This window comes from Mesoplodon bidens (genome assembly GCF_964165515.1).
Source record: "Mesoplodon bidens genome assembly, chromosome: 6".
In the NCBI taxonomy this organism is placed as follows: domain Eukaryota; kingdom Metazoa; phylum Chordata; class Mammalia; order Artiodactyla; family Ziphiidae; genus Mesoplodon; species Mesoplodon bidens.
In genome coordinates, this window is record NC_138162.1 from 117310898 (window position 1) to 117338097 (window position 27200).

Here is a 27200-nt window from a genome sequence, read left to right on the forward strand (position 1 = left end):
AACCCCATTAAGAAACTTTAAACTGCATTCAGTGTTCTTGTTGTCAATGTTAATATTTGTATGGCTGTGGTTGTTTTCTTCCCCAATTTTAAAAACTGTGGTAAAATACACATAGAATTTACTTTCTTAACATTTTTAAGTGTACAGCTCAATAGTATTAAGTAACACCCATATGGTAACCTCCATCACCGTCATGCCTCTCCTGAACTCTTTTCATCTTGCAAAAACATTACACCTGTTAAACACCAACTCTCCTTTCCTCCTTCTCCCCAGCCTCTGGCAATTTCCATCCTACTTTCTGTCTGTATCATTCTGACTGCCCTGAGTACCTCGCATAGGTGGAATCACACAGCATTTGTTGTTTTGTGACTGCCTTATTTCATTTAGTGTAACGTCCTCCAGGTTCATCCATGTTGTAGCATATTGCAGAATTCCTTTCTAAGGGTGACTAACGTTCCAGTGTGCATGCGTGTACTCCATTTTGCTTGTCCACCATCCATCAGTGGTCACTTAGGTTGCTTCTGCGTTTTAGCTATTATGAATAATGCTGTTATGCACATGGGTTTACAAACATTGCTTCAAGACCCTGCTTTCAATTCTTTTGAGAAGTGGAACTACCCAGAAGTGGGATTGCTGGATTGTATGGTAAGACTGTCTTTACTTTTTCTGAGGAACCACCATACTGTTTTCCAGAGCAGCTGTACCAGCTTACGTTCCCATTGACAGTGCACAAGAGTTTCAGTGTCTCTACCTCCTCGCCCGTGCTTGGTATTATTAGTCATGTTTTTAATAGTAGCCATCCTAATGGATATGAGGTTTTACTGTATATTTTGCAAGCCACTTCACATCCCCCCAGGAGCTAGGTAGGACAAACATGAGGCTCCGTTCGCTTAGGGTTTCTGTTTTGTTGTGGCTCCTCCCCTGCCGCCGTGCCGTCTGCATCCAGCGCTCAGATCCAGCCTCTCCGCGCATCGCTGCGTCCTTCACTGACCTCCCTCTCCTCTGAGCTCTCCTGTTAAGATAACCTTGCGCTTCATGACTGTGTGCTGCTCCTTCGCGTTCCATGTGTAGTTGTCCTCTTGCCCCCAGATGGTCTCCTTTTTAGTAGTAGGGACCACGGTTTACTTTTCTGAAACATTTAATATAAAGATTGTATCAAGTAAAATTGTAACAAATGCTCAACTTTCAGCTGATTAACCCGGAGAGCACTGAGCACATCCTCTTCAGAATTGCAGTAAGTGTTTTTGTTTGTTTGCAGCAGCCGAGGATGCTGAGGCAAGACCGTTCAGTTAGCCTTTTTTTTTGTTTTTTTGCGGTACGCGGGCCTCTCACCACTGTGGCCTCTCCCGTGGCGGAGCACAGGCTCCGGACGCGCAGGCTCAGCGGCCATGGCTCACGGGCCCAGCCGCTCCGCGGCACGTGGGATCTTCCCGGACCGGGGCACGAACCCGTGTCCCCTGCATCGGCAGGCGGACTCTCAACCACTGCGCCACCAGGGAAGCCCTCAGTTAGCCTTTCTTGAGCTCCTCCTGTATGTTCTTGACTGGGCACCTGCCTCAGCAACAGCTCCCTTTGAGAACAGTGTGTCCGGGTGGGGCGGGGGAGGGAGGGCGGGGTCTGGGCTGAGTCTGACCCTCGTGTCCCACTCCTTCAGGCGGGTGAAACCGAGTCCCCCTAAAACTGCGTTTATGATTAACCCCTCTGTCCAAAATGTTATTCCTTTTCTTGTCTAACACTTGTTCCCCTGAAGATGCAGGAGAATCAAAGAAGGCGGGGGGGATTGAAACTGAGCAGGACCGTGTGGGACCCTCCCGGGTATAAAAGCTTTTCCATGTCACCTATTTCTCGTTCGTAGGAAAAAGGCTTTCCCCTTCCTAGACCTTTCCTGAGTTCCGAAGGGCAGGTTCAAACAGTTACTTATTAGCGGAGGGGTGCAGGAAGAAACAACAGCGCAAGATGTGGCAGAGTCCTGGTTTCTCCTCAGGGGACCTGCATAACAGCCTCATACGTGTCTCTGAGCTCTTCTCTGCAGGAACTAAGGTCCCACCCGGTGGAGGATGGTGACTTCAGGTCGAGCACAAGCACGGGGACCCAGACTGTTCGGAACCAGAGGCTGATGGTTGAGATTGCTGGAACACCACCCTGTTACCTCACCACCAACCAATCAGAAGAGGGGTACACACTCCGCAGACCTCCTAGCAAATGGTGCCCATAAAAACTCCTTCCCTGAAGCTGTTACTGAACCAAGTTCATGTGCCAGACACACAGTGAGGCCAACAATACCGACACGTCAGACTCTGGAGCAGAGAAAGGTTTATTGCAGGGCCATGCAAGGAGATGGGTGCCTTGTGCCCCCAAAACCGCCAAAGCATTTTTAAAGGCCAGGTGAGGGAGGGGGTGTGGCTGGTTGTTGCACATTTTGTGTAGGAATCCCTTGTTCTTGCAGCTTCTCCACAAACGTCAGGTCACGATACTCCTGTAAACCTCCAACTACACCAACGTTATTCTTTGTTCTGCAACTTTTTATCTCTGTATGAATGGAAAAGTGCTGTCCCCTTAAAGGTCAGAGCCTTGAGCACTGGCTCTCCAGTATATTTCAGGCTGCAGGCAACATTCTTAAAGTAAAAGCAACAGAATACAAAGGTTACAGTGGAAGAAACAGACCCACTATGGAGTCAGGCTTGTTCTTCCCTCTTACAGCCCTATACGAAACATTTCTCTGCTCCAGACGCGCCCACGGTTTGGTTTGTTAGGCCTCACCCTGCGTGGGGCACGTGAGCCAAGCTGGACAACAGGAAGACCAAGGTCTGCTCTGACGCTGACTCCGGTGTCCACTCCTTCACGGGAGGACCTCAGGTCTCAGCCAAACACAACCTGGAGAGTCCATCCCAGGTCCTAACGCTGTGATCCCCGTGTCCCAACCCGGCACGGTTCTGATCTTACGACGGAACATCCAGCGTCCAGGGTGTTGGCAAAGCCGGAGCCCAGGGCCCACCGACTGCAGGGCAGCCTCCATCCCACCCACGGCACCGCTACCGTGCCCTTCCGCCGGCACCGAGACTACAAGTCCCAGCATGCCGCGCGGCCCCTTCCAGCTGGCTCTCGCGCCCCGTCTCTCTCGCCCCGGTCTCTCCCGCCCACGCTCGCGTCCGCGGAGGGCGTGGCGCCCGTAGCCTCTGCGCACTGACGTCGGCGCGCCGACGTGACGTGCTGACGCGGCGCTCTGGGCGCCTCCGCCCTCCCGGGCTCCAGTCCGGCGGCGGGAGGCCTGGGGCGGCGCTTCGGTTTGTGGGAGCCGCTGTGGTGTGAAGGCGCGAGGCCGGTGGGACGGGCCGGCCCTTGTACCCTCCTCCTCCGGGTCTGCAGTTCCCCGTCCCAGATGGACAGGGTGTGCGCCGTGTTCGGAGGCTCCCGGGGTATCGGCAGGGCGGTGGCCCGCTTGATGGCCCAGAGAGGCTACCGACTGGCCATCGTCGCCCGGAATCTGCAGGGGGCCAGAGCCGTGGCCGGGGACCTGGGCGGTGGGTACCGACCGGGGGCGCCCCGCCTCCCCGCGGCGAGTGTGGGCCGCGGCCGGTGCGGGTCCGAGAAGCCGTCGTGGATGCCCTTCTCCCCGGGCCGGTCGGGCTCACCGTGTGGGGCGCGGGACGGGTGCGTGCCGCAGGTGCGGCGCGGTCTGGCGAGGCTTCCCGGCGCGCCTGCGTGTTCTTGCGCGTCGGTACGTGTGCGCATGCGCAGGCAGTGCCGGCCCAGGACGTTTGCGGCCCTTCCAGTCCTGGCTGTACCCTGTTTGCTTTCCTGTGTCCAAGGCACTGACGTCACTACGGTGCTTTGGTGACCATCACCAAGGGAGAATGAGATTTGTTCCGCCAGATTCCTTGTTATTGCACTTAAACTCCATTTCCCCCCGTTTATTACGAATGGATCGTCAGTTTCTCTGCGAATTTCAGTTTCTGGAGGGTAGGAAGACAGGGTGCTGTGAGGGTCCGAGCTCGCAGCTGTTGTTGAGGTAGTAGGCGGGCGGGGAGCAGGGGCACCGGCTTCACCGTCAGGGCCGGGGCGGGGCACCTTTACAGGAACGTCACCGACGGCTTCACCGAAGTGATTACGTGGGCCGCGGGTACGTTATGGACCAGGGAGCATCTCAGCCATGCTTCTTGCTCAGATTCAAAGGGGCGAGAACGTGGGGGTCCTTCTGGGCTACCCCACGCCATCAGTGTTGGCTGGACAGTATGAAACCTGCTGTTGGGTTTCAGGGGTTGTGGGTCCAGCGTGTCTTCAGGTAAGAGCCGAGAGAGAGGCAGATGCTCTGGGGGCTTGCATTTCCTTGAATTACGTGGTCCATGAGTGACTGGTTTTCACCCAGAAAGTATCACTTCCCGGATGACCTACTGTCTTCGAATGTTTAAGGAGATAACTTTAATGTTAATGTATTAGGCAAGGTTAGCCAGAAGATAAACAATTGTTTAGTTTTTTTAAAAAATTTACAGTTAAGAGTGTTAAAAAGGTGTATTATTAAATAAAAAATGCTTTCTTTGAAGGGTAATTTTTTTGGTATTTAAACACTTCAAAAAAAAGATATGTTTAAAAAACAGGTAAGAGTTGTTTTTAGTAAAAAAGTTTTAGCTGTGTCTTATCTCTCCTAATGGTCAGGCTTGAACAATAGTCATTATAATATATGTGACATACTTAAACAAAAAAATCTTAGAGTTTATTTCAGGGCCAGGAAACCAATTCATCAAAAACCTAACTGAATTAGACGTTAAGTTTCAAAAAAAGGAATATAAAACAGAAAACTGCTGAATTGCATAGCATGGGGTCAGTGTCAAAGCTATAAATATTGTTAGATGAATCATACAAAGTACTTTATTTCTTGTTACCCACCTGCCCCCATCCAGTTTATTAGACTGAACTCCACGAAATCAGGAATCGGGGACATAATCATGTTTTATCTCATGTTCTGGATAGAACAGATCTAGCTCGTAGTAGATGCTTGACAAATGTGTATTGAATCATTTTTAAGTTCAAGTTATACTTTATTAGCAATTCTGATCTAATTTTGTTGTATAGGAGATCATCTGGCATTGAGCTGTGATGTTGCCAAAGAACATGATGTTCAAAATACATTTGAAGAGATAGAGAAGAACTTAGGTCGAGTTAATTTCTTAGTAAATGCAGCTGGAATTAACAGGTTGGTCACAAAGTTAAGTACATTTCTATATGTCTTTTCTTCCTTCTATGTCTTTGAATAATATGAGTTAACATTAATTAACTTGTTTTACTTCTCATTGGAAGAAAAACTGTATTTTGACACTTGATCTGTCAGTCCACGCACTCTTTTCATTCTTTTATATTGAGATTATAGTAAGGGTGCAGTTCAGTTTTAACATTGTAATCACCACCCATACTGAGCTGCAGAACTTTTCCAGAACCCCAGCAGGCTCTCTCAGTTTCTTCCCAATTAGTACTTCCTTATAGGTAACCATGGTCCTGACCTCTGCCACCATATATGTTTTCTCAGTTAATATTAATGGGATCAGAGTGGGTATTCTTTTTTTTTTTTCTTTCTTTTTTTTTTTAAAAATGAATTTAGGACAGAATATTTAGAATAATATAAAAATTTACTTTCTAAGCAAGGCGTAGTGTGGCAGTTACTTAATCAAGCTATTTTGGCCACGTGGCCCTACTTTGAGCATTTAGGGGTATGTGCCCCTCTACCTGAGTGGGGCCAGGGCCTGTCCTCCAAGGGATCCTTTCTGACTTATCAGTTGTTATTTCAGTGCCTCAAACCAAGTTTAAAATGTGCTCTCTAGGTGTTCTAGCTCAAATATAAAGCACTTCTTGTATTCTGCATTCAGGGAAAATGTTACATATTTCTTGACTTTTTAATTTGCTTTGTTTTATCCCAATTTTAAATTACATGGTTTTTGTGGTTTTGGTAGGGATAATCTCTTAGTAAGGACAAATGTCGAAGACATGCTGTCTCAGCTTCATACTAACCTCTTGGGCTCCATGCTGACCTGTAGAGCTGCCATGAAGACCATGATCAAACAGCAGACAGGGTCCATTGTGAATGTGGGTGAGTCTGATCTCTGTGGATTTATTATTATCTCATGTACCATAAGAAAGTTATCAACTAACTTGGAACATATTTACTTGTGAAACTTGGACGGAATGTATCTTTATTATCTGCAGAAAAAGGATTAGTTTAACTGATTAATCTGTAAAACAGGAATCACCCATTTACATCCTTCTAGTGGTCAAGCAGGTGTTATATGAGTGACACCACCAGGTATTGGGAAAGTGACAGTACGAGCCAGGTGATACATGACAAAAGGTGCCCAGTGGGGAATGGCTCAGATTCAGCAGGTGGTTGCTGTGCACAAACATGGTGCAGTTTGGCCAGCTATTTGGATTTTTTTTTTTTTTTTTTTTTTTTTTGCGGTACACGGGCCTCTCACTGTTGCGGCCCCTCCCGTTGCGGAGCACAGGCTCCGGACGCGCAGGCTCAGCGGCCATGGCCCACGGGCCCAGCCGCTCCGCGGCACGTGGGATCCTCCCAGACCGGGGCACGAACCCGCGTCCCCTGCATCGGCAGGCGGACTCTCAACCACTGCGCCACCTGGGAAGCCCTGGATTTTTTAAGAGAAGTTGGACATCCTGTTTTTTTTTTTAACTTTTAAAAATATTTATTTATTTATTTATTTATGGCCGTGTTGGGTCTTTGTTGCTGTGCGCAGGCTTTCGTTGTGGTGAGTGGGGGCTACTCTTGGTTGTGGTGCACGGGCTTCTCACTGCGGTGGCTTCTCTTGTTGTGGCTCACGGGCTCTAGGCGCGCAGGCTTCAGTAGTTGTGGCACACGGGCTCAGTAGTTGTGGCTCACAGGCTCTAGAGTGCAGGCTCAGTAGTTGTGGCACACGGGCTCAGTAGTTGTGGCTCATAGGCTCTAGGCACACGGGCTTCAGTAGTTGTGGCGCATGGGCTTAGTTGCTCTGCGGCATGTGGGATCTTCCCGGACCAGGGCTTGAACCCATGTTCCCTGCATTGGCAGGCAGATTCTTAACCACTGTGCCACCAGGGAAGTCCAAACATCCTGATTTTTATGTGAAACCGCATTTTCAAACTGGGCAAGAAATTAAAAACTTTTTGATAGTGGGGGCTAAAAAGTGATTTCTACAGCGCTTGCATGGGTCACTAATAAATCTAGTTCAGAGGTCTAAGAGGAGGTTTTCTTAAGAGAACAACCTTTTCAGTTTTTTAGGATGGATGTAAGTAACTCCTAGTCTTCAGTTCACCTGCCCCATGGGGCAGACAGACTGTAGAATGTGCCTATAGACCTTAAAATGCAAAGTGGCTTGAAGTTGTATTTCAGTCTGACAGTTTGAAAATAGCAGCATGCCATCTGCCTTTTAAGTGGTGATACTGTAGAAGGCCACAGAAGGGGGATGCTGCCCTGTTAAAGTCAGTGACCCTGTTCTTTCTAATGCAGGAGATGTCTTTCCAAGCCAGAATATAGGGTTTATATACAAGGTTTAAACCAGAATATAAGGGTTTTTAAAGCCAGAATGTAGGGTTTTTCTTTTTGGAAAATGAGAAAAGGAAAGAATACTGTGCTAATAAGAAGTAGAACATTTTTGACATTTACCCTTAAAAATGTGAGAGGTCAGTTTTCTTATAAAAGCTTAGTAAATGAGTTGACCTTTGCCTTCTAACACAGCCAGATATGATTTAGGTTCTTGTAAGCTGGTACACTGGCCTGTATGTTTCACCTGATAAAGTGGGGTGTATTTGTTTAACTCTAAAATATCCCCCTTTTAGATATATATAAAAAGCCCATATCAGTCCTTTGTTTACATGCAAATTTTTAGACTCATGCTGAAAGTAAATAAAAATAGAGTATTGAAAATAAACTAGGGGACTCTTATCACAGAGGGGACTACTTTAAACTGCGAGAAAGTCCATTGTATTTCAGAAGTTATCACTCTGACAGGGGAACTGTAGCATATGGCGTGAAATAAAGCTGCTCCAGCCTCATGCTCGGCCTTTCCTCTTAAGCCTGCATTGTTCTTTCTTTTTTGTGTCTCTCCTTGTTTTTCTTTCTCCCCAAACCCCTTTCTCTCTCCACCTGCGTTTCCTGTGTCTGATGTGTCTTTTCTCTCTTTCTGTGCTTCATATTTCTCTTCCTTTGTCATTAACTGGCATGTGACATCCAACGTGGTTAAATATTTTAATATTGGACTTGTTGATTATAATTTGAGAAGTATTTGGAATGTTCTCTTTTTCTAAAATTAAATTACTTTCTCAAAAATTTTCTGAGGCTCTTGATTAATTTTTATATCATAAGTACAGGTCACTGGTGGAGAAGATTATTTCCCCAATTTCTCTTCTGCAAGAATTTATTTCCATACAGTTGATACTTGAATTATAAATTATTCTTTCATATTCATATAAATGAAGCCACCCAAGAATCTTTATAGTAGGCAGTACAGGTTAATACATCACTGAAGGTAACTAAATTGCAATTTTACAGATAGAGTGCAATTGAAACTTTGCTAATTTAGATTTATAGTAGTTGAAATTTAGTAAGATTTATCCTCAGATAAACTATTTATTTTAGGTGGAAATAAATACTTCCTTATGTGTGTGGTAGAATCATAAAATCAGCCTTTATCTGACTTCTTTTTTTCTAGTTTTAACCTTTTCGTATTGGAAGCCTTTGTAACTACTGTAGAATTTTCATCACGTTTGTCCTCCTCAGAGATGAGAATGGGTTCCTGTCACTTAATGGATCCGTTCTCAACCCCTGCCCGGCACTCAGGGCTTCCCGTGAGCTTCTTTTGGATCTTGTTTTCTCTGTGTATCTGAGGAGACTCAGACCCTAAGTCTTACTACTCAAATGACAATGGTTAAGATTCCTAATTTTAGCAGAGGACAGGGTAGAATAGTTTGTACCTTGCTTGTTTACTATAGAGTATCTGAACATTCAGAATAGTAACCCCATTAATTGGTTTGAATTTGCTCTCATTTCTTTTTCCAGGAAGCGTTGCAGGTGTAAAAGGCAGTTCTGGCCAGTCCGTGTACAGCGCCAGTAAAGGCGGGCTAGTTGCGTTCTCACGCTCTCTTGCTAAAGAAGTAGCAAGAAAGAAAATTAGAGTGAATGTAGTTGCGCCAGGTGAGTGGGAACTTCTTTTTTCTTTTAATTTATATGCGTCTATGGCTTTTTACAATAACAGTAGACTGTTTTTGTGTCTGTAAGTACGTCATCATCATCAGGCACTTCTCAGAGGTGCTGGGACAGGAGCAGGGGACCCGCACTGTTACTCAGTCCTGGAGCAGTGCCACCTGGGAGGGCGTGACCTTGGTCTGATGGGACTCGGGGCCAGGACGCTGCATCTGTACTAAAACCACAAGAGAAACTTCTCATTTAAAGTCAGTTGTATTTAAGTTAAGAACTCTCAAGAGCTGAATGTAAGAATTTCAAGTAAGTGGGGTGGAGAGTACTGGTAGCATACACCCTGCAGGTGAACGGGTCCACGTTGTGTCCCTTTGGAGAACTGTTTCCATTTTAATTGTCTTTCTCCTCTTCTTGGGATGTTTCATTGATTTGCTGCTCACTGGGATACAGTATTTGTTAATTTAGACTTTGTCAGTTTGTCAAAGCAGAACTTTCCAAGTAATGTATCTATTACCTAATGTATTCCATACGTCTAGATTAAAGAAATAACACATCTTTATATCTAAAATATCTGAATAGCTCTATAATACAATGTGCTTTTAATAACAGTGTGAACCAGAGGAGGTAATCCAACAAGGCTGTGTAGATGATGTCATTTGCACATTTCATGCAGTAATCCCCTACAACAACTGACGTACTGGTGACCTCAGAGACACTGCTGGTTCTGTTCCAGGCACCGCAGTAGAGTGCATGTCACAATGAAGCGAGTCAACAAACCTTTTGGTTTCCCAGTGCATATATAAGCTGTGTTTACACTATGCTACAGTCTATTAAGTGCGCAGTAACACTATATCTATAAAAACAGTGTTCATACCTTAATTGAAAAATACTTTATTGCTAAAAAATGCTAACCATCACCTGAGCCTTCAAGTCAAGTTGTAGTGCTAACATCAAAGATCACTGATTACAGATACCACAGCAAATACAGTAATAATGAAAAAGTTTGAAATATTGTGAGAATTACCAAAATATGACACAGAGACGTGAAGTGAGCAAATGCTATTGGAAAAATGGCGCCAATAGACTTGCTTGATCCAGGGCTGCCCAAAACCTTCAACTTGTAAAAAACGCAGTGTCTGCAAAGTGCAATAAAACGAGGTCTGCCTGTACTGCAGAAAGCCAGTGTTTGTACAGAGAAAGAATGATCAGAGGTCACATATGTTTGTCTCCAAAATGGAGAAGACGCCTTTCACTGGGTGTCACTGTGCCCCAGAGAGCTACCCCGTATTCACGTTAGAATTTCAACACAAAGAAAATTTTGAAGAAGAAAAGATATTTTACGCAGACTTAGAAGGAAGAAACATCTTTTGAAAAGTCACTCTGGGAAGTAGTAGGTTGTGACAGTGATTTTAGCTGTGGTTGCCTCTTTGGTGAGCGAAGGAGGCGCTCTGAGGCCTGCTGTGTGGTGGTGCGGCGGGGGGCAGTGGTGGCACGTGGTAACAGAAGTGAGGGCACGCACGTCGGCCCCCACAGGTTCTAGCCCGTGTGCGGGAGGTATATTCCCAGAGGAGCTCAGGCTGCTAAAATCCGACCTGTTTGGGAGTGGCCGACAATGAACGTGGTTAGAGAGGTGGGAATTTGAGGAATCTTCAGGAGTAGAAGTCACAGGGCGGGTGGGGCTCGAAGTAGAGCTGGCTGCCTGTGGAGAATCCCTCAGGAACACTGGTGTTCTTGTGAAGCCTGTAGGAAGACCAAGCCAGCAGGGCGCAGGTCACCTGGAAGACAAAGCAGATGTGATGTGGGCTCGGGACCGCGGCAGTCAGAGCCTCCTGAAGAAGGCGAGGGGGCGTTTTATAAAGCGCACCTGTTCCTTTCACTGTGCTGACTTGAGGCCCTCCACACGAGTTGAAAATATGGATGGATTAAATAGGACGCAAAGCCAACTTAGCCTGGTTGGTCTGTTACAGGTAATTGGAAAATATTGAAACAGAAAGATGGGAATTATAGTTTAGGTTGCTAAAGGCTAAAGAAGTTCTCCAACTTGTGCTAAGACTTTTAAAACAAATCCGAATGTACAACTTAGAGCTGGTTTGTTGCTTTTCAAATTAGTTTCCCCAGTTTGTAACCAAGTTTATTCCGTTTGGTAGCCATCTGCACCCATGAACACAAAGCATTCTACAAACGACTGAAGTCCCATTTTAAACTTGGATTTCCACTGTGTGCCGGGTGACCTTCAGGGCAGAAGGGAGAGGGGGTGGAGTGACTGTGGACGCACTCCTTCAAGGCAGAGCTGCAGAACCAGCCTCCGCCTGGACCAGAACAGGCACAGGATTAGGAGGAAAATCTGCTGCAGCGCAATTCAAAAAAGTTACATTGCCCCAAAGCTCCAGTTTTAGACACACGTCTCCCTTTCTGATGTCCACACGTTTTGAGGCTCCCGGGAGTAACTGAAACAGCCAGCGAGCATGCAGGCGCCAGAAGACAGCACTGTGGGTGCGTGGAGTCCACAGGATGGTGGGGGCAGGTGCAAGCACTTTAGAGTATGTATGTGAAAACGTATCAGGTGCTCCCAAACGTGAAAGGCAGAGTCTCCGGGACTGTCCTGTCACTGTCCTGTCGGAATAGGCCAGAACCATTGAGAGTGTGAGTACAAAGTACGGTGCTTCTAAGATGAGTCAGAAACGTACCAGGTAGCGTCCCAAGGTGTATAAACCAGTTCAGCACATATAAAGTTAGTACTGGTCCAGTTAGATACACAAAATGAAAATTATGGAAGCTGCCTCAAATATCTGGGGTTCCACAGTTTACAAGCAGACCTGGGTAACCAAGTAGACTCTGGTTTTAAGAAAGTAGTGCAGTTCAGTATCCAAACACAGCCTCCGGTCCCAGCGGTGACCTCAGAAATCACGTCTCTGGAGAGTAGAACCATCTATATGTTGGTACAAATTTGCAGATAACAGAATAAACAAAAAAGTAGAAAAGACCTGTCCAAGGCTGACGTTTAGTCTTTTTTTTTTTTTTCCGAAAGAGTTGACAAGTCCACGAATTGAGTGGGTTGATATCGGGCTGTTGGTTCTCGTGTGAGCTGTGTGGCAGTGGAGCCAGTCCCAAGCTGCTCCCCGGAGGTGTAGACAGCTGGGGTGGCTCACAGAGCACGGGGGACACGAGAGCGTGGCAGCGTGAGAAAGTGTGCACTTTGCCCAGCCCAGATGCATGCCAGAGCACACACACACACACACACACACGATTACGTATTTGTCAGACACTCGTTTGTGTGTTTATCTAAAACTTATTAAAATAACTATTGATTATGGTTTTTGCTTTATGGAGAAGGAAGCCGTTAATTAGCCTGTGAATTGATACTCATAGATAAGAGTAGTTTAGAACCTGAATACTTCTAAAATGATTAGAAATAGTTCTAAAATGAGTAGTTCTAAAATGATTGTGAAAAAAATCAAGTAATGAACTGGTGCCTAGAAAAAAATTTCTTGTACCTTATATTTTATATAAGATCTTTATTTTTAAATTTTGCACTGATTATGGGATAATGTTAGGTGGACAGGATCTTAGTGATGATTTATTCTAGTCATCTTACCTGTTTAGAAGACTGGGCCCCAAGAGACAGTGTGAGTTGCCCAAGGTCCCACAGCTGGTTTTTGGTGGAACTGTTACAAAAGCGTTATCTGTTGATTGCCAGCTAATAAGGCTTGAAAATTATGGCCCCTTAGATTTGTTTTATATCATTACAAGATTTAGGTCTTTTTGTTCTTTTGCTATTATGTTCTGTCTAAAATATCTGGAATCTTCCAATTTTATAACTTTTACCTTTACATTATTTGCCTTTTGACAAATGACTAGTTGATAAAAATCTCCTGGATTAGTTAAGAGACTAATAAAAAGGTGCTAAAACTCAAATCTACATCATCACTCATTAGCTGGTGTGATGGAAGGTTTGGTTAGTGGATTGTTGAGGACAGTGAGTGTTCTCCTGTGTCTCTGCCGGTCGCCGTGGGACCTCTGTCCCAGCTTGCTGTGGGCACTGGGGCTGGCCTGCTGGGGGCTCGTAAGGAGGAGGCTGAAGTTCCCTGGCTGCTCTGCTCTGTGGGCCCTGGAGCTGGTGTTGCGTTTGGCACCAGTGCCGAACCAGCAGGGACCAGGGAATTGTTGGAATGTCCTGGCAGGCCTCTTGCTCTACAGCGTTTCTTCATCCCAATTCATTGTTTAGTCAGAGACCAGCTGAGTTCAAGCATTCCATATCCATGAACATTTGATAAATGACTCGATTTAGATACATTCATTTTTGGGGGGAAAAAAAAGAAAATCTCAAAGCTGCATTGTGGTCTTGGCACTGCTTTCTGTGTGTGTGTGCTTTGTGCAGCCCGATTGATTTCCGTGTTAGCCGAGTTTAACCATGTACAGGGTAGATGATTTATGGTTTGGGGCAGCATGTATGTGCTTCCCTCTTTTTTTAGGGAGTGCAGTAGTGTGGGTGATGAAGAGTTAACTCTAGGTCACGATGATCCCAAAGCTGGATGGTTTCAGGGTAGTGCAAGTGTTCCTAATCCTGATTCTAATCATTCATTCAGCCGACTTCCTGAGTGTCTCCTGTATGTGAGGGCTGGCAACGCTCCAAAATCACAAACACGAATAAGCTATTTCTGCCACAAGGAAAGAAGCACAGTGGGAAAGACAGGTGTATAGACAGATAGTTACAGGGCCATGTGGTGAATGCCAGGCAGGTCCCCCTGTGATGCTGTGGAAACGCTGGAGGAGGAATGCTTAGTTTTGTCAGAGTTAATTAGTTGTCAAGGCAACAGGCTAACTAGTGCAAATGCAGCTTGTATATAAAGGGAAATTTTATGAATGTTAGGGATGTGTGTGTGTATAGCCTTCCCTAAAGATCTTACTTTCTAGTGCAGTTTACACTGAAGGAGAGAAAAAACCTGTTGCTAAGAAATGTGGACGCTGAATAGGGTGGCCTTTATTGTCTTGGCCGTAGTGTAATGTATTATAGTGGCTGCGCTGTGAGCATGGTGTGAATATGCTTCATTCATTAGAAGCAAAGTACAAGTTGAAATGGTAGCATTAAATCGAGTCTATGGATTATTTATTAACTTTATTTTAGATAGTAATTTCAACTAGATTCTTCAGATCCTTTAACAGAGTTGATAAACATCAGAATTGATATGTTTATTTTTTTTTTTTTTTTTTTTTCTTTTTTTGTGGTATGCGGGCCTCTCACTGTTGTGGCCTCTCCCGTTGCGGAGCACAGGCTCCGGACGCGCAGGCCCAGCGGCCACGGCTCACGGGCCCAGCCGCTCCGCGGCATATGGGATCCTCCCAGACCGGGGCACGAACCCGTATCCCCTGCATCGGCAGGCGGACTCTCAACCACTGCGCCACCAGGGAGGCCCGATATGTTTATTTTTAATGTTAGTTTTCCTCGTCACCTGCAAATGGAGTTTCCAATTAAGTTAAAAACAGTTAGAAAGCAAATCATAATAGGAAAAACAAGGGACAAGCAAAATAATAAATTAGGCTATCATTTGCTGCCTAATATTTTTAACTTTTTAAAGATGAATTAGTTGCTAAGCTTTGGTATTACATTAACTATAAATTTCTCATCATGGATAAATGTTACTGATTGGAAAATATTGAATACGAGAAACAGAATATTTGATAAATTGAAACTATATTGGATACAGTACTTTTTTTTTTTTTTTTTGCGGTACGCGGGCCTCTCACTGCTGTGGCCTCTCCCGTGGCGGAGCACAGGCTCCAGACGCGCAGGCCCAGCGGCCATGGCTCAAGGGCCTAGCTGCTCCGCGGCATGTGGGATCTTCCCGGACCGGGGCACGAACACGTGTCCCCTGCATCGGCAGGCAGACTCTCAACCACTGCGCCACCAGGGAAGCCCGATACATTGCTTTTAAAAATGTGTTTTCAGTAGATAACACAAGCATGTACAAAATTTAAAAGTACAAAAAGGCATAGAGTGAAAAGTGAGTCTTGTCTAGCCATTCAGTTCCTTCCTCAGAGGCAACCAACCACAGTCAGCTAGTTCTCTCTGTATTTCATATATAAGTCAGTAGAGCATATATATATATATACTGTCGACTGAAAAAAAAAGCACAACCTAAAAGTTGAGAATTAGGTTTTATTTGGCAGACTTTCTGAGGACTTAAGCCTGGGAGGCAGCCTCTCAGACAGCTCCGAGGGGCTGCTCCCAAGAGGTAAGGGGGGAGCCAGGATGTAGAGGAGTTTTTGCAACAAACACCAGGTAGTCGGAACATCAAAAGATGACTGTTCATTAAAGAACACCAGACACCTCCAGTTAAGGAGTTGAGCGCTTTTCTGTGTGTGGGAAGATGCAAAGCCTGGGCTCACCGGAATCGTTCCTCTGATCTGCACTTCAGCTCTCTGGGGCCAGCGTCCTGTGCTTTCCTATCTGTCCCATCCTGAGTCCCCTCAGGGCTCACCGTTGGGGGCAGCTGTAGTGGCTTGATGGCTGCAACAGCCTTTGTTTACTTTTTTTTTGGCGCCGAGGCTTGTGGGATCTCAGTCCCCAGACCAGGGATTGAACCCGTGCCCCCTGCAGTGGAAGCACAGAGTCCTAACCACTGGACCACCACTTTGTTTACTGATATGGCAGGCAACATTTTTCCTCACAATACATATTTTTAAGAAAACACAAATTGATCGTACTATTCACAATGTTCTGTACCTTGCTTTACTCATAGAACAATCTTCCATATAGAGGACTGCTTCACTTTTTAAAATAACAGCTCTATGGAAATATAACTCACATATCTCATCATTCACCCATTTAAAGTGTCCAATTCAGTGGGTTTAGTGTAGTCACAGAATTCTTCCATCATCACCGTGATACATTTGAGAACGTCATGTTTTCATCATCCCAAAAGAAACCCTGTAGCCGTGAGCATTCTCTCCCCATTTCTCTCCAATCTCCCCAGCCTTTAGCAACCACTCATCTACTTTCTGTCCCTGTCATACGAAGTGTCTTTTGTGACTGCTTCGCTATTTTTAATGGCTGAGTTAAAAGATAATAATGTCTGTTTTATGGGTGCACTGTAATTCATTTAACCTGTGCCTCTCATTGGGCACTTCGGTTGTTTCTGATCTTTTGCTGGTCTGACTAGTAATGCAGTGACGGTACTTTAAGTGATTTATTTTGCACATGTGTGAGTATATATATGAGTGTCATCTTGGGACTGAACCTGCCAGGGCTCAAAGGGTATGTGCCCTTAACATCTGGACAGATGGTACAACAGTCATGTGTTTCTGCAGGGCACCCTAAGTGTTTTGCTCCCTCTCCTCCCTTTTTTTTAGTTGCAGAGCTTTTATGTTTACTCCTGGGACAAAGTCTTGCTGGCAGATGCTTGCAGAAGCTTGCAGCTACTTAAAACAGATATTGCTTTAGGTGCTGTTGTGTGCTGTTCAGTGTGGTGTTGATTTTTTACATTGCTTCCCTGTACACTTTTACAAGCGTAATATTAGAACATACAAATTTGTTCTGGTTAAAATCTTGGTCTAGATTTTGGCAACAGCCTTGTTTTATCTCCCTAAAAAAGTGTCTTGGATTATTTTAATTCCTTCTAGGTCCTAGGAACTTATATCAGAGAATGGACATCTAAGCAGAGAGCCGTATTAGGCAGTGCACATCCCACAGTTGGTAGTACTGGTGTCTAAAACTGGCTAAAGTCCTGGCGTCTTATTTAAATATAAGCTCTCTGCTGTATATCAAAATATTCAAGACTAAAATAGTGACCAGGTCATATGGAAGTGAGATGCTGTTTATTTATACTCTATAGGTAGCCAGAAATGGGTCAAGGAAGTACATTTCCTTGGGAGCTGACCCAATATAAGCGGTCACTGGACAAGAACCACACACCTGCTTTTCTGAGAAAGCGTATCCTGTTCCTCAAGGGCTCCCGTCTTTCAGAAGTGCACTGAGCGTGTCGTCACGGGTGTGGAGCCGCAGCAGCGGTGTCCTCGTTCTCAGGTAGCCGAGCGCCTGTTGCTCAGTTCTCTCGCTGGCTTGAGGCGTGACAGCTTTGCAGCCCGCCGAAGCCTCTAACTCCCATAGGTGATCCACAGTGACGTCGTCTGTGGACAGTGGCACCAACTGGGAGTCTGTAATTTTTATAACCCAGCTTGAAAGGTGTTGTAAATATATATGTAGTAAAATGAGTAGTAAAGTGAAATTTCCAGAGCTTTATAAATAAAGTGGGAGAATGCTATGGGAGAGCATCCTCAGGGGCCGAGGAGAGATCATACATTGGGAAACAACACAAGCACAAAAACGGGTGTGTGCAGTGTTTACAAACTACAAATATCTCTGCCCAGTTCCTACGAGATCTGATAGAGAGTCTAGGAGACTATATGCAGTGCCCTGGTTGTGGAGGTATTCAGGACCATGTAATTCATGAGCTGTAGCATAAATGATAGTGGAATCTGGGAGAGCCTGGACTACTTGATCGCTAGAGACTAGCTTCATGGGTTTTTTTGATTTCTGATAAATTAGGGGACGATATATATAAATTTGAAGAAGCTGCAGATAGAGTTTTAGTTTTAGTAAAACTGCTCTGCGTGAGACTGTAGTGGTGGATACATGATGAGATGCATTTGTCAGAACATAGACCCGTCCAACCCAAAGGGCGGCCCCTGAGGGTAAACCATGACTTCACTTAATAGCGTTATGAGTGCTGGTTCACCAGATGCAGTGCGCTAAGGCAGGGTGTTAATAATTGGGGGGTGCAGGGGGAAGGCAGTGTTTTATGAGGTATGTGGGGACTCCCTCCACTTTCTGATCAGTTTTTTTGTAAACCTAAAGCTGCTCTAAAAAATAAAGTCTATTAATTTAAGAAGAAAAAAAAAAAAAGCTGCTGACAGTGAGAGGACGGTGCTAGCGTTTGGGACAGGTTCCTGCTCTCTGTATCCGACATCATGGTCCAGGAGAAGCCAGCGTTGGGGACGGCTTCCCTCCCTCTCAGCCTGGCCTCCGCCCCCAACTGCACTTTTAGTCTTTCAGCGCAGGGTCCAGCGCTGGCCGGCAGCTGTCCTGTGAGGCCTGTCTATCCAGCTGTCCGTTCCCAGTGGGAGAGGCCGTGGAACGCCCCCTGTGAAATGACGCCCTGATCCTCCACTCGGTGGGAGCAGTGGAGGGAGAGCCGGCCTGCGGGGCGGGGGCCCGAGCAGCCTGACGCTGTGCTGGACCCGCGGGCTCCACTCTCTCCTCGACAGATCTGACCCCTCACGGACGTGAGTCCAGGCCGTGGTGTCTGGACGAGGCCTGTCTCCTGTCAGAAGCACGCGTGTGTCAGTCTGTCTGCCGCGGTGGCTGGCTCCCGTGGCTGTCTCTGGAGGACCAGGTCTGTCCCACGGCCGCATCTCCGTGGCAGAGGCCTGTCTGCCCTCTCCCCATTTCACTGCCTGAATCTCCCTTCCTGTCTGTGGTCTGCCTTCCCGCACCTCGCGCCCTGTTCCAGATCTGCCTTTTTCCCACGGTAAAAACACTTCCGGTGGCCTCTCACAGACCGTGTGGCCTTACATTCCCCAGAAGCTGGGCACCTCAATTCCCTTCAGCACAGCCTGAGTAACAACCCGGATGAGCATCCACCTGTGCTTGCTGAACAGGAGCTCTTCCAGCCACGCGGCTGCAGTGTAAGAACTGAGGGCCTTTGAGGGGAAATACGACGACCCGTGATGAGGCGTACCTTCGTCCTGGAGTCGTAGCTATGTAGAGCTGAAGTCTGCCATTCTCAGTCTACTGCCCCTGTTTGACGAGACAGGAGCAGCCTGCAGTTTAGATGGTGCGTGCTGCCCAGCTGTCAGCTTGCAGAGTACAGCAGAGCTGGGGACGGGAGCTAGTGGGGGGTGTCCTCACCCAGTGCCCTGCTTGCCACGAAATGCCACCTCTGAGAAGACGTCAGCAGAGCCACCTAGAAGTTGAGCTAACCGGTAGTCACGAGGTCTTTCTTGCAGCGCGTTTTTACTGTAGTTTATTGAGGTCTGTTTTGTTTTTTAAGATTAAAATGCATCATTGATTTTCTGCCGAGAGTTGGGAGTTAGTGGGGAAATATTTTATGCCAATTTTGCTAGAATTCAAAACAACCTTAGAGTAAATAATTGTATCATGAACTCTTTGAGAAGATGACCTGGATATGTAAATGTTAGATTCGTGATTTATTCAGTCGACGTTGTAAGCATGTGAAGTGCGTTCTCTTCCTGATTCACTTTCTGAGGCACCTTTGACCCTGAAGTGTTTCCAGAGGCTTCGGATCCGGGGGCCCTGCGACCCTGCTTGTTGGGTAGCCGCAGCCCGTGCAGTACTGGGATCTTCCTGTAGGTGGAGCTTCGCTCACAGCGCACCCGTGACGCGGTTTCATCACAGCTGTACTTTGCCTTCTTTTTTTAAGTCTAAATGATGAGTAGTGTACAGAATACTGATTATAGAAGTTATTGGTAATATATATTCATATGTATCAGACTAATCTCACAAGATTTCCGTAACAGATACGCAGTTCTTCTGTGCTATGTACCATTTAGAGCTGGTGCTCCACGTGTTATGGCGCTTTAACTACAGCTCTTGCTGCTTGAGAACGTGTTCTCTGCGAGCCTTACTGCACACAGCACTGCGGTGTTAACTTTAAAAGTTTAAAATTTTCTGTGTATGCTTGCATCAGGATTGGATAATTCCATTAGATATTTTTCTTACAGGAACATTGGAAATACTGGTCTTTCTAATCATCAGCTATCTTAGATATAGCACAGGAAACTGATTTTTGTCAGAACTGCCAAATCAGGTCATGTGACCACGTTTGTGATGCTTTCCTTCCCTCTACTACCCCACTCCACCCCTAATCAAGTGAAAATTAATCACTTGTGTGGTTCTTTGTGTTCACCTCTATCAGGATATTCACCCAAGTTCCTTTTGTTATAATTAGGAGTGCAAGTGAGTGTTTCCTCCCTAGGTTACAGGTTCCTTAAGGAATGGAATTTTTATTTATGTTTATATCTATCCAATCATATTGTGCTACGAGTTGGGTCAAATATTTTAGCATTCAGTAAATGTTCATTGGGTTAAATTGAATAAAAAATGAGTACTTGGGTACTGATTGCTAGCAAAACTCTGTATTTCCTAAACAAGGTTTACTAATCATCTCAAATTTTCATCAGCGAATTTATTTATTTTTTTTGAAATTGAGCAAGTGTCTTAGTGTCTGCCCTTTTCAACTAAATGAGCAAACATTTCTCTTTCAGGATTTGTTCATACAGATATGACGAAAGACTTGAAAGAAGAACATTTAAAGAAAAACATCCCTCTTGGGAGGTTTGGAGACCCCCTTGATGTGGCCCATGCAGTTGTGTTTCTTTTGGAGTCTCCATACATTACAGGGCACGTCCTGGTGGTGGACGGAGGCTTGCAGCTCACCATGTAGCCAACTGATATGGCTATTATTAGAGTCAAGGGCACACAGTGTTATACCTGCATTCGCTAATCAAACCTACTGATGCTACAAATGTTGATTTCCATCTTTATATGAATATGTCTGTAGAGGACAGTATGTGACCAGCTGTGCTTTCTAAATGACACGTACCTTCCAGGCTGCAGCAGTGTTAGTGTGTAGTCACCCTCGGTACCCACAGGGATCTGCCCTAGGAGCCCCCGAGTCTTCAGATGCTCCAGTCCCTTACATACCGCAGCCTCCATAGTATTTGCATATAACCTATGTATACTTTTTTTTTTTTTTTAGTTTCTGCTTTATAACAAAGTGAATCAGTCATACATATACATCTGTTCCCACATCCCTTCCCTCTTGCGTCTCCCTCCCTCCCACCCTCCCTATCCCACCCCTCCAGGCGGTCACAAAGCACCGAGCTGATCTCCCTGTGCTATGCGGCTGCTTCCCACTAACCTACGTATACTTTAAATGATCTTTAGATAATGCATAATACCTAACACAGTGACAAGGTTGTGTAAATAATTGAAGTACAGTGGAAATGCAGTGTATTTTTGGAATTTGTGGAATTTTTTAAAAAATATTTTCTATCCGTGGTTGGTTGAATATGGATGTGGAAGTCATGGATGTGGAGAGCTGACTGTATAGGCATTTTGCAAGTGATATAAACAGATGTTATCTTAATTTATACATTTTGTGGCAAAAGTGGGAAAAATTATATGGTCTAATTGTCATTAGTTGTTTTGTTGTATCAGGCTGAATACTCCAGAAGTTAACCTTGGAGGCCATTGCCAAAGTAAGAGTATTTACAGGGCATGGGTAGGTGTCAATACCTCAGCAGCCCTGCTAGAGTTAAACATTGTATCCCTTTTGCCCCTTAGACAGTCATTTGATTTACAGGTTGAAATGAATGTGGAGTTTGGTTTCTCTGAGTGGCATTGCTCCTCCTTGAGCCACTGGGCTCAATAAAATGCAAGTGCAGGTGTGGACAGTTGACCCATCCTGTGGAAGTTCTCAAAGATGGTGAGGGTTAACCCTTACTGTTTTAACACCTGGTACAGTTGTGAGCTGCGTAGATCTCATCAGCTTAGGAAGTGGAAGTGTTTCGTTTTTTGTTTTTGTTTGTTTTGTTTTTTTAAATCCACAAAAACAGTTTAGCAGGCTACTTAAAAACAGCAATAATAATATTCTTGCCTGACATTTTAGAAAACTGATAATTATGAACAATCATAAATAAGTAAATATGCAGTAACAGTGAGTTAAATGTCTTTACAAGGAACAGGTTAAGCATTAGTCTTAAAAGAAGATGTTTGCCTGAGATTAGAGATTAAGACACAAACTGAGTGAAAACATCAGATGACGACGCCTACTTTGCATTGAACTGTTTTGTGGGGAATACCGTGAGCATTTTAAATGTCACTGGATTCATGTTGATTTCTATAATTTGTCCTTTTAAAATGTTTTAAATATTGCACCTTAAACAGCAATCTTTTTACAGTTTTATTGGAGCCGAAATGATTTTATGTAAACATTTAATTTATATTGAAAGTCGGTGCAAACGTATTAATAGGATATATTAAATAAATGCAGAGTAATAAAAGTAAAATAACAAAGTCAAGTCTGTGTTCCAAATCAAGATTCCTGATTCCTTAAAAATTCTTTTGCACTGATCTTCAAAATAGCCTTCTTTACTTCGAGAAGTCTGTTTAGGACGTGAGCAAGCCAGCTAAGTGTAAGTTACTATTGTAACCGGACGGTCTGCTCACCGCAGACACGGCGGTGCACAGACCGCGCTCAGGCGTGCACAGTGCCCGGCGCGCGCAGGGAAGCAGCGGTCGGGGCGGTGTCCGGCGTCCTGCGCACGGAGCACGCGCTTCTCCAGTGCCGCCTGCCTGCAGGCCTTGCCGGGCGGCCGCGGGCCAGAGCCCTCCTCAGACTCCAGTGCTCCAGACCCCGTGGGGCCGCCTCGGCTGGTGGTCGGCAAGGAAGCAGGTGTCGCTGGAACGAATGGCGCTGAGGTGTGGCTTACGGATGGCTTTAACCTTCAAGTGTGTATATTCACACGTCAAGTCATGACCCCTTTTGAAGCGTCCACCTGCTCCCGCCCACATCGAACTTCTGGAAGGTGGAGCGAGGCCTTAGACAGGTGCAGCCAGCTGCCCCCACCCCGCAGGTGACGTCTCCATCGGCTCCCACCGCCTGGGCGGGACGTGTTTCGTGCTCTCTTCCTGGTGCTGAAATGGGTTGCCAGCTGTTGCTCATATTCAGAGATTCAAGAACTTCAGTGAATTCTTAACAAGATAACTCAGCTGCAGCTCTTATATGGCTCTTAGGAGCCTGCAATCCAGTCTGTGTTGGGTACTTGTTAGGAAATGGTTTATGGCTAAAGCCAGTGTTAACATGTTTGCATGGGACGTTTTTAAATTTGTGCTTTTCATATTTTTTTCATATTCAGTTTTTTTTAATAAATTTATTTCATTTATTTTTGGCTGCGTTGGGTCTTTGTTGTTATTCACGGGCTTTCTCTAGTTGCGGCGAGCAGGGGCTACTCGTTGTGGTGCACGGGCTTCTCATTGCAGTGGCTTCTCGTTGCAGAGCACGGGCTCTAGGTGCCTGGGCTTCAGTAGTTGTGGCATGAGGGCTCAGTAGTTGTGGCTCGCGGGCTCTACAGCACAGGCTCAGTAGTTGTGGCGCACGGGCTTAGTTCCTCCGTGGCATGTGGGATCTACCTAGACCAGGGCTCGAACCCGTGTCCCCTGCATTGGCAGGCGGATTCCCAACCACTGCACCACCAGGGAAGCCCCCATGTTCAGTTTATAAGAGGGATTTAAACTGCTTTCTAAGAGAGAGTTATGTTGTAAATTTCGGGGCAATAATTTATGTGAAGAAGATGATTTAATGTGTATGCTTCTGTTATCTGGAATAAAGGGAGAAGATTACTCTGGACATTGAAGAGTTATGCCTTACATTGCTGAAACATTTTCCCAAGCTTTTTAGATGGAAGTATGTGTAAGTTGAAAGGGCCTACCACTGACTTAACTTGACAAACATACTACAAAGTATTTAATAATTTTTAAGTTTCTTTTATATTAATTTTATCTTTCAATTACATTGCAAGCTTCTGAGGGTAGAAACCATACGGTGTTTTCATTCTTTTCATTTTAGTTAAATAACTCCGTAAATATTGGTTGAATACCTACTAAGTGTCTTGTACATCTTCTGATTCCTCCACCTTACCCGCTCAGCTCTGAGAACATTTGGTACATCCCAGAACTACACTGATAAATCCTTTTATATGTTTTGATTCAAGATCAACAGTCATTAATTACATTGTGTTATAGTGGAGGGAGGGGTGGGTCATTGAAATATCAATACATCTGTTCCCTCAGTACACATCCTGGAATGTTCTGTGACTCCTTTTTTGGCCATTTATCTCTGACTTTGATGCTTACTTTCAATTTATAACTGAATTTGAAATGCTAAACCAATCAACCGTTTTCTCTTAGGCAACATGACTGACTTGGAGGAATTACCACCAGTTTAATTTGGAGCCCTTGGACTAATAATCCAAATGGTGCTATCGGTATCACCTGGAGAATATTTTCCCCCCAAATTTAAACACAAGTCAGGAGCCCTGTCCCTGAGAATTTTGCTATGGGTAGGGCGGGGTGAGGAAAATGTGGAGGTGCTTTTAGGAAAAGTTTTCAGTGGTGCACAGTGTTCATTACTTCATTAAATAAGTATTTATTCATTCATTCCTACTGCACACCAGACACTGCTAGTCGTGGGAGGTATAGTGGAAACGAACCCTGATTCCCGGGAGCCCACAGGCTAATTGGTGTGGGCCGTGGGCAAGCGGACCTTAAACCATCACCAGACGTCGGATTACAGCTGAGGTGAGCACGGGGAGAGCGGGGAGCCCTGGTTGCCATTGAACCCTCTTGCTCTTGCTGGGGGTTTGAGCTGCCCTGGAAGGTCAGGAGGGGCTTCTCTGGGGCGGGATAGTTGAACTAAAAGTGAAGCCTTCGTTCAGAGGGAGCAGTGCTACTCTGGGGGGGAGGAAAGATGCCGAGTTCGATTTTAACCAGGCTGAGTTGAGGCGTCTTGCCGATACCTAAGAGGAGACGTCAAGTACGCATGCGTGAGGACCTCCCGGGGCTGGGGGGCGTGGGGGCAAAGGGCGCACGGTGATTCGTCTCCGCGTGAACCGGCAATTAAGGAGTGAAGAGCGCGCCCAGGTGAGATTGCGGAGGGAGGAGCTGACGCTGGCAATTGCAGAGCCGTGTAGCACCTGACGGGTGCCGCGTGCAGTCCTCAGGGAGGGAGGGAGGGAGGGGTGCCCGGGGGAGCCAGGTGGGCCCGGGAAAGAGCCTGAGACGCGCTGGTTGGGCGGTGGGTGGGGAACAAGAGACGCCGGTCCTCACGCCGCCGCCGCCGCCGCCGCCGCCGCCGCCGCCGCCGCCGCCGCCGCCGCCGCCGCCGCCGCCGCCGCCGCCGCCGCCGCCGCCGCCGCCGCCGCCGGTTGAAGGTTTTTCGGAAGGAAGGCGTCCTGAGTGTCGGCTCTGCTGGACTCGGTGAGTCGCGAGTAAAAAGGGGCTCTAGTGACGCGGGGATCTTTGGTTACGTGAACAAGAATGAATTTGCGGATTGGTGGGGACAGAAGGCAGAAGCCTGTGGGGGAAGAAATTAATTTGGGGCTTTACTTCACGTTACAGAGATCAGTTCGGCAAGGAAAAAAGCCTAAGTGTCAAAATGCTCGGTAGAAAATACAGCTGACCCCTGAACAACGCGGGTGTTAATCTGCGTATAACTGTATCCCCAGCTCCTCCGACCACGGGCTCTGTGGTAACTTTAGCATTTACTACTGACAAGCATCTGCGTACAAGTGGAGCCGCGGAGCTCAGACCTGTGCTGTTCAAGGGTCAGGTGTATACAAGTGGATAGTTTTCAGACGCCGGTGTGTGGCAAACGTTCTTAAACATGGAAAGAAACGATTGGTTAAACGAATTACGTTAAAATTAAGACCTTGTGTTCATCAGAAAACACCTTAAAATTATCAAAAAGGCTGATTATAAACTGACGGAAGGTTTTATGCATGTAATAAACAGTTGAGTATCAAAAATATGTACTCAGGGCTTCCCTGGTGATGCAGTGGTTAAGAATCCGCCTGCCAATGCAGGGGACATGGGTTCGAGCCCTGGTCTGGGAAGATCCCACATGCCCCAGAGTAACTAAGCTCATGAGCCACAGCTGCTGAGCCTGCACGCCTAGAGCCCATGCTCCGCAACAATAGAAGCCACCACAATGAGAAGCCCGAGCACCACAACAAAGAGTAGCCCCCGTTCACTGAAACAGGAGAAAAGCCTACGCATGGCAACAAAGACCCAGTGAAGCCAAAGATAAAATAAATTAAATTAAAAAAATATGTAATGAACAACAAATCAATAATAACCCAATAGGAAAATGGGCAAAAGATACAAAACAGGAATGTTACAGAAAAGGAAATATAGCCAACAGGTGTTGAACATATGTTGAAACTAATTAGGGGAATGCAAATCAAGACCATAGTGAGATTTCATTTGACATTCAAGTGGCGAAAATGAACAAGTTTGATAATTCCAAGTGATACAGAGCAGGGGTTCTCAAACTTTAACATAAATCCCTTAAAGATCTTTTAAAACTGCAGCTTCTGATTTAGCAGATTTGGAGTGGGCCCTGAGATGCTGCTTTTTAACAAATTTCTAAGTTGATGCTGATGGTCTCTGGACCACAATTTCGGTTGCAAGGCTGTGAAGGATGCAGACCAACAGGGTCTGTTAAATGTGACATTGCTGTTGGGAGTATAAATTGGTAGACAGTTTGGAAAATGGGTAGGTAACCTGTAAAGTTGAGCACACACGTCTAACCCTACTATTAACCCAAGTCAGTTCTTTTTTTTTTTTTTTTTGTGATACGCGGGCCTCTCACTGTTGTGGCCTCTCCCGTTGCGGCAGGCTCAGCGGCCATGGCTCACAGGCCCAGCCGCTCCGCGGCATGTGGGATCTTCCCGGACCGGGGCATGAACCCGTGTCCCCTGCATCGGCAGGCGGACTCTCAACAACTGCACCACCAGGGAAGCCCTAGAGCAGCTTTTTTTTAAACATAGAAATTGATAAGCCGATTCTAAAATTTATAAGGAAATATGAACAACCTAGATTAGTCAAAGCAATTTCCTATAAGGTGAGCAAAATTAGAGAAATTACAACCTACTATCAAGACTAAATGTAATGCTATTAGGCAGTGTGGTATATGGTATTGGTGAAGGACAGACATACAGATTAATGCAACCAAAGTGGGAACCCAGGAGGGGGTGATAGTTTTTTGTCAAAGGGGCCAAGGAAATTCAATGAAAAAAGGAAAGTGTGTGTAGTCAGTCATCTAGAGAAACCAACTGTGACCCTGACTTCACACCAAAGTTAAGTTGAAATGCATAAGATGTAAATGTAAAAACAAAAATTATAAAACTTCTAGAAGAACATAGAGGAAAAAGACTTTGTGACTTT

The 27200-nt window shown here is 45.7% G+C and overlaps 1 protein-coding gene across 3 annotated transcripts; it reads left to right on the plus strand.

The window, feature by feature from the left end:
* The first annotated feature begins 81 nt into the window (after positions 1-81).
* Positions 82-24644, plus strand: CBR4 (carbonyl reductase 4). Of its 3 annotated transcripts, XM_081237235.1 has the most exons (6): positions 1211-1234; positions 1856-3521; positions 5071-5191; positions 5943-6079; positions 9038-9172; positions 20459-23969. In XM_081237235.1, exons 2-6 carry the CDS (start codon positions 3380-3382, stop codon positions 20635-20637), a joined length of 714 nt encoding a protein of 237 aa, XP_081093361.1. In that variant the 5' UTR covers positions 1211-1234; positions 1856-3379; the 3' UTR covers positions 20638-23969. The 3 variants fall into 3 exon arrangements, with proteins under 3 accessions (XP_081093363.1, XP_081093362.1, XP_081093361.1); XM_081237237.1 differs by lacking the exon at positions 20459-23969 and adding an exon at positions 24431-24644 and having other exon boundaries at positions 82-3521; XM_081237236.1 differs by lacking the exon at positions 20459-23969 and adding an exon at positions 17008-20452 and having other exon boundaries at positions 82-3521.
* The last annotated feature ends 2556 nt before the right edge of the window (positions 24645-27200 follow it).

Bases quoted from the DNA above. Each gene is read 5' to 3' on its own strand.
- CBR4 (XM_081237235.1), top strand. From the start codon at position 3,380: ATGGACAGGGTGTGCGCCGTGTTCGGAGGCTCCCGGGGTATCGGCAGG. The intron at 6,080-9,037 runs GTGAGTCTGATC...TTCTTTTTCCAG, and splicing joins AGGGTCCATTGTGAATGTGG to GAAGCGTTGCAGGTGTAAAA. The intron at 9,173-20,458 runs GTGAGTGGGAAC...TTTCTCTTTCAG, and splicing joins AGTGAATGTAGTTGCGCCAG to GATTTGTTCATACAGATATG.